This window comes from Cebus imitator, unplaced genomic scaffold (assembly GCF_001604975.1).
Source record: "Cebus imitator isolate Cc_AM_T3 unplaced genomic scaffold, Cebus_imitator-1.0 Scaffold110, whole genome shotgun sequence".
Lineage (NCBI taxonomy): Eukaryota > Metazoa > Chordata > Mammalia > Primates > Cebidae > Cebus > Cebus imitator.
Window position 1 is genome coordinate 4208488 of NW_016107425.1, and position 11274 is coordinate 4219761.

General features: G+C 43.1%; 1 protein-coding gene across 2 annotated transcripts in view; it reads right to left on the reverse strand.

Moving 5' to 3' along the window:
• OLA1 (Obg like ATPase 1) overlaps positions 1 to 11055 on the reverse strand; it is a 175722-nt gene extending 164667 nt beyond the window's left edge. The window contains exons 1-3 of one of the 2 annotated variants that reach the window (XM_037741908.1): positions 10621 to 10813; positions 10066 to 10074; positions 9148 to 9248 (exon numbers count right to left, since the gene is read on the reverse strand). In XM_037741908.1, coding sequence (XP_037597836.1) covers positions 9148 to 9248; positions 10066 to 10071 — 107 coding nt within the window. In that variant the 5' untranslated portion in view covers positions 10072 to 10074; positions 10621 to 10813. Of the gene's footprint in view, positions 1 to 9147; positions 9249 to 10065; positions 10075 to 10620; positions 10814 to 10879 lie in introns of those variants that run through there. The other variant, XM_017538244.2, reaches the window with a different exon arrangement.
• Positions 11056 to 11274: the final 219 nt, after the last annotated feature.

Genomic DNA, 11274 nt, shown 5'->3' on the forward strand with positions numbered 1-11274 from the left:
AGCCACCGCACCCGGCCCAAAAATATATTTTTTTAATTAGCCAGGTGGGGTGGTGTGTGCCTGTAGTCCCAGCTATACACAGGTGGCTGAGGCAGGAGGATTGCTTGAGCCCAAGAGCTCTAGCCTGCAGTAAACTATGATCAGGCCACTGTACTGTGGCAAGACTCTGCCTCAAAAAACAAACAAAAACTAACTATAGTAAATACATAAACCAATAACACAGTCACTTGTTATCAGGTATTAGATACTATACACAATTGTATATGCTATATGTTCATATGACTGGCAGCACAAGCTTGTTTACACTAGCATCACCACAAATGTGTGAGTCATGCCTTGCACTATGAAGTTACCACAGCTACAATGTCACCAGGTGATAGAAAATTTTCACCTCCATTATAATCTTATCGGACCTCCGTCATATATGCAGTCAGTCATTGACCAACATCATTATGCAGCACTTGTAATAGGCGTCCCAGAAAGGGAAAAAAGTGGAAGATTATCTTCAAAGCACTAGAAGAATAACTGTCAACCTAGAATTCTACCCAGTGAAAATATCTTTCAAAATGAAGAAGTAATAAGCACATGAAAACATGTATACTTAGCCATCAAGAAAACACCAACTGGCGAGGCCTGTAATCCTAGCACTTTGGGAGGCCAAGGTGGATAGATCATCTGAGGCCAGGAGTTTGAGACCAGCCTAGCCAACATAGTGAAACCCTAGCTCTACTAAAAATGCAAAAATTACCCAGTGGTGGCGTACAACTCCAGCTACTCAGGAGGCTAAGGCAGGAGAATCACTCCGAACCCGGGGGGTTGGAGGTTGCAGTGAGCCGAGATTGTGTCATTGCACTAAAGCCTGGGCAACAGAGCAAGACTCCATTCTCAAAAACAAAAAAAAAACCCAAAAAACCACAGATCAAAAACTTCACAACTTGGTTATAATAAAAAAGATGGTAGCAAGTGTTAACAAGATGTGGGATACTAGAACCTACCTACACTGCTTGTGTGAACATAAAATGGTGCAACCACTGTGGAAAATAGTTTGGCAGCCCTCAATAGCTAAACATACAGTCACATATGACCCAGAAATTTTACTCCTAAATATATACCTAAGAGAAATAAAAACATATGTATAAATAAAAATTTATATATCCTAAGACTGAAGCAGCCAAGAGTACAAATAACATATTGTACTGAAATATACAATATGTCATATTATCACTGAAAGATACTGTGGTGCCAGAAAGTAGAGAGCACTCGAAAAATAAAGAGGACATGTCAAAAGGAGTATAAATGAACATAAAGGCTCCTAATCACCAAATCTGGGCAATTTGAGCAACAAAATAACAACAGTAATGGATTACAACCAAAAGAATAAATTAAGAATCTATATTGATATAAATAAGCTATAATGAAATACTTGAATAAATGGGGAACTTTCTTTTACAATAGAATTTTACACAATAGAATTTCCATTACTCCTTCTATAAATTGTTTCTTCTAAATGTAGAAGAAATAAGGAATATTTTTTAATTTGGCAAACACCACAATAATTGTTTCAGTAAGAATCAATAATACATGCCAAAATTAGGGGGCAAAAGTATGAGAAACAATATATGTACATAATTTCAAAGGATCCCCTTCAAGATGCTTATTAATTGCAATGGGAAAAATAATAACCCTTTCAGTTAACTCTTGTTGGTATCAGAAATCTGTCAGCTACCAACAAACAATCAAAGTTAACATCACCAAAAATGGACAAGTCAACATCATGTGCTTTCTAATACACTGTATTGAAAAGCATATGTCACTTCTATGCCCCAAAGTGCATAATTTGAAATTAATCATGAGGAAACATCAAACAAACCCCAAATGACGGCTGTACACAATAACTGGCCAGCACTCTTCAAAAGTGTCAAGGACATCAAATACAAAAAGACACTGAGAAAGAGTTCCAGGTTAAAGGAAACTAACGAACAAAACAATTAAATGCAGCTGGGCACAGTGGCTCATGCCTATAATCCCAGCACTTGGGAGGACGAGGTGGGAGGACTGCTTGAGGCCAAGAGTTTGAGACCAGCCTGGGCAACACAGTGAGAACCCATCTCTACCAAAAAAAAAAATAAAAAAAAAAATAATTTAAAATTAGCCTAACACCGGGCCGGGCGCGGTGGCTCATGCCTGTAATCCCAGCACTTTGGGAGGCTTAGGTGGGTGGATCATCTGAAGTCAGGAGTTTGAGATCAGCCTGTCCAACATGGTGAAACCCTACCTCTACTAAAAAACTACAAAAAATTAGCGGGGCATGGTGGTGGATGTCTGTAATCCCAGCTACTCGGGAGCCTGAGGCAGGAGAATCACTTGAACCTGGGAGGCGGAGGTTGCAGTGAGCCGAGATTGCCCCACTGTACTCCAGCCTGGGCAACAAAAGCAAAAGTCTGCCTCAAAAAAAGAAATTAACCTGACATATACCATGTGCCTGCAGTCTCAGCTACTCAGGTGGCTGAGGTGGAATGAACACTTGAGCCCTGGAATTCAAGCCTGCAGTGAGCTATGATCAAGCGAAGGCACTCCAGCCTGGGCAACAGAACAAGACTCTATCTCAAAAAAAAACTAAAAACAATTAAATGCAACATACAATTATGGACTGAACCTTGGACCAAAAAGAGGACATTGGTGGGACAATTAGTAAATCAATGTTTAGTTCCTGATTTTGATTATTGTACTATAGTTATAAAGATTTTAACACTTAGGGATTGCAAGCAGAGGTTAAATAGTAATTTTTAAAACTATTTTTGTGAGTGTGAGATTTTTTTAAGCATGAAATTATTTCAAAAAAATTTTTTTTCCATATGGGTCTTGCTATATTGTCCAGGCTAGAGTGTAGTGGCTATTCAGAGATCTCACTATCCATCAGGACAGGAGTTTTGATCTGCTCTGTTACTGACCTGGACCAGTTCACCCTCCTTAGACAACCTAGTGATCCTCCACTCCTGATAAGTCACCATATTGATGGTGAACTTAGTGTGGACACTGGATCGGCACTGCGGGTAGCACTGCAGACACCCAATCAGCATAGCACACTACAGCCCAGAACTCCTGGGCTCAAGGGATCCTCCTACCTCAACCTCCTGAGTAGCTGAGACTACTGGTGGGCACCACTAAGCCCAGCTCAAAATTTTTTCTAATTTAATTTTAAGTGAAAAGTCAAGTAAACTGGCAAGAGATCATTGTAATACATAGCCAACAAAGAACTCATATCCAAAAAAAAAAAAAAAAAAAAAAAAAAAAAAAAAAAAAACTCCTAATCATTAAGAAAAAAACCCAGACTTTTTATATAAGATATCCAATAACATATGAAAAGATGCTCAAAATTACAAACCATCAAGAGATATCTCTGATATCCATAGATACCTGTCTTCTCTGTAGACATGGGAATCTGACTCTCAGCTTAAATTTATCAGCTTTTTAGAACAAAAATACTCAGATCACCGGTATTTGCAGCCTAGAGAATAATTTTCCTCCTGTGAGTTCCTTTGAGCAATCAAGAATGGAGCTTGTAAAAAACAAGAAAGCTAAGAATCAACTAGGAAGACTTCTAGGAACACATAGGCATTACACATTTTGTATTAGGAAAATAGTGGACTGCAGTGGATTGAAGATGGCCACACATTTTTTGTCACTTCCGCCATCAAGAGGTGGAGTCTATTTCCCCTCTCCCCATGTCTCTGGGCTAGTGTCATGACTTGCCTTGACCAAAAGATTTCTGTATAAGCATGCTATGCCACTGCCACACTTCCATTGTCTCGAGTCAGACACCAGGATATAGGAAGCTTGGTCTAGAGACCATTTAGAAAGAGAATAACACCAAATATAAGAGAAGTGCCCTGAATTTTAGCCAACCCTGCTAAGGTCCCAGATCTACTGAAGTGGCTATATTGGATCTTCCAGCCTCAACTAGCCACCAGCTGAATGCAGTCACATGAGGGATCCCAAACAGACCAGCAGAAGACCTATCTAGCTCACCTACATTCCCAACAAAGAAAAACTGTTACTGTTTTAAACTGTTACTGTTTTGGAATGGTTTGCTACACAACAACAGACAACTAAACAATGATGATAATTCTCTTGTGATTTTTTTTTCCCAGCATTTTCTACAACCTCTTCCCTCAGCAATAGTAAATGGCTTTCACAGATGCTGTGATTGGTCTCTAGAAAATTGGGAGAAGGCAATTTGCAGAAACACCAAAATGTATTCCCAGAAGCAACGGCTAAGCAAGGCAATTACTCTCCTGGGGCAATTTGTGAGTGTTTAAACAGTATACTAGCTGCCCCTAATATCCATTTTCCCATTCTTTCAGAGTAATCGTTGTTTGTTTTTTGTTTTTGAGATGGAGTCTTGCTGTTGCCCAGGCTGAAGTGCAGTGGCACAATCTTGGCTCACTGCAATGTCTGCCTCCCAAGTTCAAGTGGTTCTCCTGCCTCAGCCTCTCGAGTAGCTGATTACAGGAATGTACACATCCAGCTAATTTTTATATCTTCAGTAAAGATGGAGTTTCACCATGTTGGCCAGCCTGGTCTAGAACTCCTGACCTTAAGTGATCTGTTTAACTCGGGCTCCCAAAGTGCTGGGATTACAGACGCGAGCCACCATGCCCGGTAATAGAATTTTTAACCGAACATGTCAAAATAAAGACTACATTTTCTTGCCTTCCTTGCAACTAAATTCTTGTGACTAAATTCCGGACAAAGGGATGTTGGCAGAAGTATAATATGGCAATTTACAGGAAAAAGGCTGCTAGTAAAGTTTGGCCCCTTGACCCTTCGATAACCAGCTGCAATTCACAACACCCTAGACCAGCAGCCCTCGACCTTTTTGGCACTAAGGACTGAACCATGAATTGGCTTCATGGAAGCCAATTTTTCCACGGACCGACGGTGTGGGGAATTGTTTCAGGATGAAACTGCTCACTTCAGATAATCAGGCATTAGATTCTCCTAAGGAGCGTGCAACCTAGATCTCTTGCATACGCAGGTCGCAACAAGGCGCACGCTCCTCTAAGAACCTAATACAGCTGCTGACGTGGCCAGAGGTGGAGCTAAGGTGGGAATGCTCACTTGCCTGCTGCTCACCTCCTGCAGCGCCGCCTGGTTTCTCACACGCCACAGATCCCACAGATCGGTATCAGTCCGCAGAATGAGATTCGGGGACCCCTAGCCCTAGACCTTGAGGATGTGGCCACACCCTAGGGATTGCCGAGCTGTGAACTGAAAGGAGCATAGGTAACTGAGGACTTCATAAAGAGGTCCACTATACCAATCTATGACTGCAAAATGTACATTTTTTTTTTACATGAAAAAGAAACTGGTTATCTGGGGTTTTCCGATGCTCTTAATTGAATCTAATCCCATCTGATGCAGTGGATAGCAACAAGACGAGCGATCCCTCACAGAAATAAAGAAGTTTGGAACATTGTATCAAAAGGTACTTTCCCCCCAACATTCTCTTAAGCCTCACAACCACAATGATACACTGGTCCAACAGGAGCTCATTCATAAAGGGTCACTCGGTTGAGAAAAAGCTGTACAGAGCTAGAAATCAAATCTCCATATTCTTTCTACTTCATTAAAAGAGGGCATTGAAACATGTCTCCTTGCCCGGCGCGGTGGCTCACGCCTGTTGGAATTACAGGCGTGAGCCACCGCGCCGGGCAAGGAGACATGTTTTTATTTGAGACAGAGTCTAGCTCTGTCGCCCAGGCTGGAGTGCAGTGGCGCGATGTTGGCTCACTGCAACCTTGGCCTCCGGGGTTCAACAATTCTCCTGCCTCAGTCTCCTGAGTAGCTGGGATTACAGGTGCGTGCCCCCATGCCCAGCTAATTTTTGAATTTTTAATAGAGATGGGGTTTCACCACGTTGGTGAGGCTGGTCTCCAACTCCTGATCTCATGATCCGCCTACCTCAGCCTCTCAAAGTGCTAAAATTACAGGCGTGAGCCATCGCGCCCAACTGGAGACATGTTTTAATAGGAGACATGATTTTGGAGGCTGAGTTGGGTAGATCACTTGAGCCCAGGAGTTTGAGAACAGCCTGAGGGCACCATGGTGAAACCCTGTCTCTGCAAAAAATATGAACGTTAACCAGGCACAGTGGTGTGTGCCTGCAGTTCCAGCTACTCAGGAGGCTGAGGAGGGAGGACTGCTTGAGCCTGGGAGGTTGAGGCTGCAGTGAGCTGTGATTATGCCACTGCACTCCAGCCTGGGCAAAAGAATGAGATATTGCTCAAAAAAACAAAAACATTTCTCCTTATCACTAAATCTACACCCAGACATCAAAGGGGAAATATGTATTTCATTAACAAATAATCACTAAATATCTACTATGTTCCAACACCACTATATCCCATTAACAAATAATTACTAAATATCTACTATGTTCCAACACCACTGTATCCCATTAACAAATACTAAATATTTACTATGTTCCTAACACGTCTAGGCACTAGAAATATGCCAATAAGCAAGAACAAGATAATCCGTGCCTTCATGGGATTTAAATTGTAATGGGGCAAATGTCAAATTGCTTATTAAATTAGATAATATATATAAAGCACTCAGAACAGTGATTGGCATACAGTAAATGTTCAATAAATATCTGATTAGCTATAAATATTACCTCTAAGTTTCTGGGTCATCAGCCTTATGCAGACTAAAAAGTAAGCCTTTCTATTCACCCAGCTAAAAACCAAGAGATTCTCTAGATGGTTTTGTACTGAATGTCCTTACTTTTGATCAACATCTGTCCCCTTCCCACAATCTACATCTTGTAGACCTATACAGAAGCACACAGGTCCAGTCAGATTTCCTTACTCAGGAATTGGAATTACAGGAGAGACAGGAGATGAGAAACAACCAGAAGTGCAAGGATTCACATGGCTGAGCTCCACATGGATCCATTTCTGCCAGCACCACTTGGCTCCTATCCCTCCTGAGGCCTGGCTGTTCGGATCCTAATTCATTCATTCCAATAAACCTCTTTTTCTTGCTGAAAATAGCCAGAATTGTTTTGCTTACAAAGAATCCTACCTGACATACTTGGGTGAAGTAAGATCATTGTACAAAAAGTGGTGTTTACAACCAAATACAATTAATTGCCAAAACTTATTAAACTGTACCTTTAAAATGAGTGAATTTTACTATTAGTGAAGTATACCTCAATGACACTGGGCGGGGGAAGCATTTTATTTAAAAGTGTAAACAGCACATTTATTCTGAATAATAAAATATTTTTAGGTTATTTCCATGTACATTAATTTCATTATACTCTGTGACTAAAAAGCTTATATAGTCGTCACTCCGTAGCTGCAGGGGATTGGTTCTAAGATTCCAACAGATCGAGTCCCTTATATACAATGATGTAGTATAATACCTAATGCAATGTAAATGTTAGGTAAATAGGTGTTTACTGTTTTTTTTTTTTATTGTTTTCATTTTTTATTTAAAAAAAAAAATTTTTTTTTTTTGAGATGGAGTCTCACTCTGTTGCCCAGGCTGGAATGCAGCAGCACGATCTTGGCTCACTGCGACCTCTGCCTGCCCAGACTCAAGCTATTCTCCTGCCTCAACCTCCCAAGTATCAGGTTCCCACAACCATGTCCAGCTAACTTTTGTATTTTTTTAAAGTAGAGATGGGGTTTCGCCATGTTGGCCAAGCTGGTTTCGAACTCCTGACCTCAAGTGATCCTCAGCATCCCAAAGTGCTGGGATTATAGGCGTGATCACCCATGCATAGCCAATTTTTTTAAAAAATATTTTTAAGATTGGTTGAATCCAAGGATGTGAAACCACAGATATAGAGGGCTGCCCATATGTACAGAAAACACTTAAAATGGCCCATTTTAAAGTAATCCTGTTTAAAGTCAAGTTGTAACTGTAGCAATTCTAGAATGAGAAGTATGTGAATATCTAAAAACTGTATCTTCCTTACTAGTGCCATATTAGCTCACAACATAATGATCACACCTTGCTTTCACGTTTATTGATAGCGCTCTACAGTACTTTGATTAATTATTTGTTTTGCTTACATTTCCACTCTCTATTTAGTCTTACTTTACAAGCAGACTATATCACAGCAGGAAACCCCTTCAAAATGCAAACCTCTTCAAGCTCCAGGAACGACTGAAATCAGGACATCCACATTTGTTCATGTTTTACATTACATGAATTTAAGACATGCCTCACTTGGTCACACCATGTTCTACTCACTGAGGAATCCCTATGACAGAAGCTCCTAGGAATACCTAAGAACATGATTGTCCTACCTGCCACCAACCTAAAAGACGACAGTATATCCCAAAATACCCTTGATCACCTTCACACATCCACATTGAATCTGTTACCTATTAGTACATCCTAATATATTTTAAGGTTAGTGAAAGGTTAAATAATGAAAAAGAAGACTTGGGCAAGGCGTGGTGGCTCACATATAATCCCAGCACTTTGGGAAGCTGAGGCAGGCAGATCACCTGAGGTCAGGACTTCAAGACCAGCCTGGTCAACAAGGTGAAACCCCGTCTCTACTAAAAATACAAAAACTAGCTGGGCGTGGTGGCATGCACCTACCTCCCCTCTAACTCCAGCTACTCAGGACACAGAGACGGGAGAATTGCTTGAACCCAGGAGGCTGAGGTTGCAGTGAGGCAAGATCGTGCCACTGCATTCCACCCTGGGCAATAGAATGAGACTCCATCTCAAAAGAAAAGAAAACATTACAAAAACTCAAATTTCCGTTCTCAGAACTTTCAGATTTAGACATTTTGTAATAGGAACCCTAACAAGTTCCACTGCAAAATTCAAAACTGTCACCTCCTTCTCCATCAAACTTATAATGGAGCTTTCAAATCTATATCCTAAAGTATCCTACTGCGTGGCCTCTGGTAGCCAGCCTAGGTAGGTACTACACATAGCCAACCAGCACTGAAATCAATAAAATAAATCTAAAGTCTAATTTTGCAAGGTTAATAGTCTGGCTTCCTGGCCTCTTTTCTTCAACTTAAATTTTGATTACCTCATTGTTCCCATTTCTACAATAGGACCCCAAATATTTACACAATGAAAATAAGAAAAGCCCCAACATTCACCTACCCAACATTTGGCAATCCAACAATACCAATTTTCAGTGAGGTTCCAAATCTTCCAATGATTGGGGGTGGTTTAATTCCATCACCTCCCTTCTTGGGGGGCATCTGAAATACCAAAGCAGACATATGAACAAAACTTTTTACTATCCACATGGACCCAAAACACATTTCATCACATAAAATTTATTACTGAATCAAGATTAAGAGCAAAACATACTATAGATAGCGATCCAAAACTAACAGCTAAATCCACTTTTTTTTTAACAAAAAATTTTTTAAAGTCCTGTAAACATATCTGATTCTGATGGTTGTCAAAGGAGTCACTGCTGAGAAGTCCCAGAAAGACTGATCTAAAATCAGTATTTGTTGGGCCGGGCATAGAGGCTCAGGCCTGTAATCCCGGCACTTTGGGAGGCCAAGGTGAGCGGACTGCTTGAGACCAGGAGCAGAGACCAGCTTAGCCAACATGAAGAAACCCCGTCTCTACTTAAAAAAAAAAAAAAAAAAAAAAAAAAATTAGCCAGGCACGGCGGCGTGTGCCTGTAATTCCTGCTATTCGGGAGGCTGAGGCTTGAAAACTGCTTAAACCTAGGAGGCAGAGGTTGCAGTGCTTTGAGATCGCGCCATTGGACTCTGCCTGAGCCACAGAGCAAGGCTCTATCTTAAATAAATAAATAAATAAAATCTTTGTGGCATCAGGAATCAAAGATAAAAGAGTTTAGCTACCAACCTTACATCCAGACTGCTCACAAAACACTTTCTTAACCTGATATATGATTATATGAACGAAAACATTTGGAAGCAGGTACACAGATAAGAATAAAAGAAAATTCCATTCTAGAACCACCAGTAACTAAGTCACCCTTCACACCAAACCATTTCTCTAGAATCTGGAATCTGATTTTTCCCATTCACTCACAACCCCCATTTTTCACATAGATGAACACCCACCAGGTACTAGGGTCCTTCCGCCAAGTTCCTCCCACCTTTGGCACTGAAGGTACGGCTCATCAGTCATCATAAGCAACCTCCAAAATCTACACCATGGTGACTATTTCTAATCGTAAATGAATCGAATAAACCTTTTTATTTACAAGTCGAAACTTTCTCTGTCCCTCACTAGTTCTGACTCCTAATTCGTACATGCGGAATTAGTCCCACTCTTGTACTGCCAAGGGAAATCACAAGGACTGCTAAGCTCAAGTCTCAGAAGCTGGGAACTAAAACTGTCCCTGTCTTCTGGCTGAGAGTTGTACCTCCTAGGACCACACTGGGGCTCTGCCCTTGTAGTAATATTCCAGCCTCTGATCCTTGACCCCGAGGGCCAGGAATTTCCCTTCTCAGCCTCCTGACACCTGTTCCTGGCCAACCCCCAGGCCTCCAAGGCACAGATAACATGAACAGCGCCGGTCGGGTCCTCTGGCATACCGAGCGGTGGCCAGCCGCCCACCCAAGGCGGGCCTCACCCCCCATCCTCCCCCTCCGGACTGGGCCACTGGCCGTCCCGCCCTCAGGAGAAGGCTTTCGCCAGGGCTTTCCCGCGTGAGGCGTAGGCCGATCTCCCGACGCGCGGCCTAGTCCGGCAGCGCCTCATTCATCCACACACCCCGACACCACCCGCTGCCCTGGCCCCATCTTGGCCACCGGGCCCAGGCCTCGCACCAGCCTCAGGGCAATGGGCCTGGGCACTCAAGACTCGGCGGAGAGCGCGCCCCCGGGCTCCCTGAGGACCTCACCGTGCTCGGCCTGCGCGATGACACGGGGTCCCAACGGCAGCGAGAAAAAGGTCCTGCCGGCAGCCGGAGGCGGGGATGAAGGAGGAGAGAACGCAGGCCCAGCCCCTCCGCCGAGCTGCACGCACACTGCCGCGGCAGCGGCGGAACGGGCGGGCCGGGCACCGAGCGGCACCTGCGCGCACGCCGTGGGCCCCGCCCCTCCCCGCCTCGCCCGCGCGCCCCGCGCATTGGCCCGACAGGCCAGGGAGGCGGGAGCAGGGCGGGAGGAGCCCAGGGTGGGAGGAGCCTCGCGGCGTCCGGGAGGGCCGGAGAGTGAAGGCGCTGGCCAAGCGCTTCCCGCGAGCTCTAGGCTTCCGCGTTAGCACGTGGGGTTTCTCGGTTCCACGTCTCCGCTT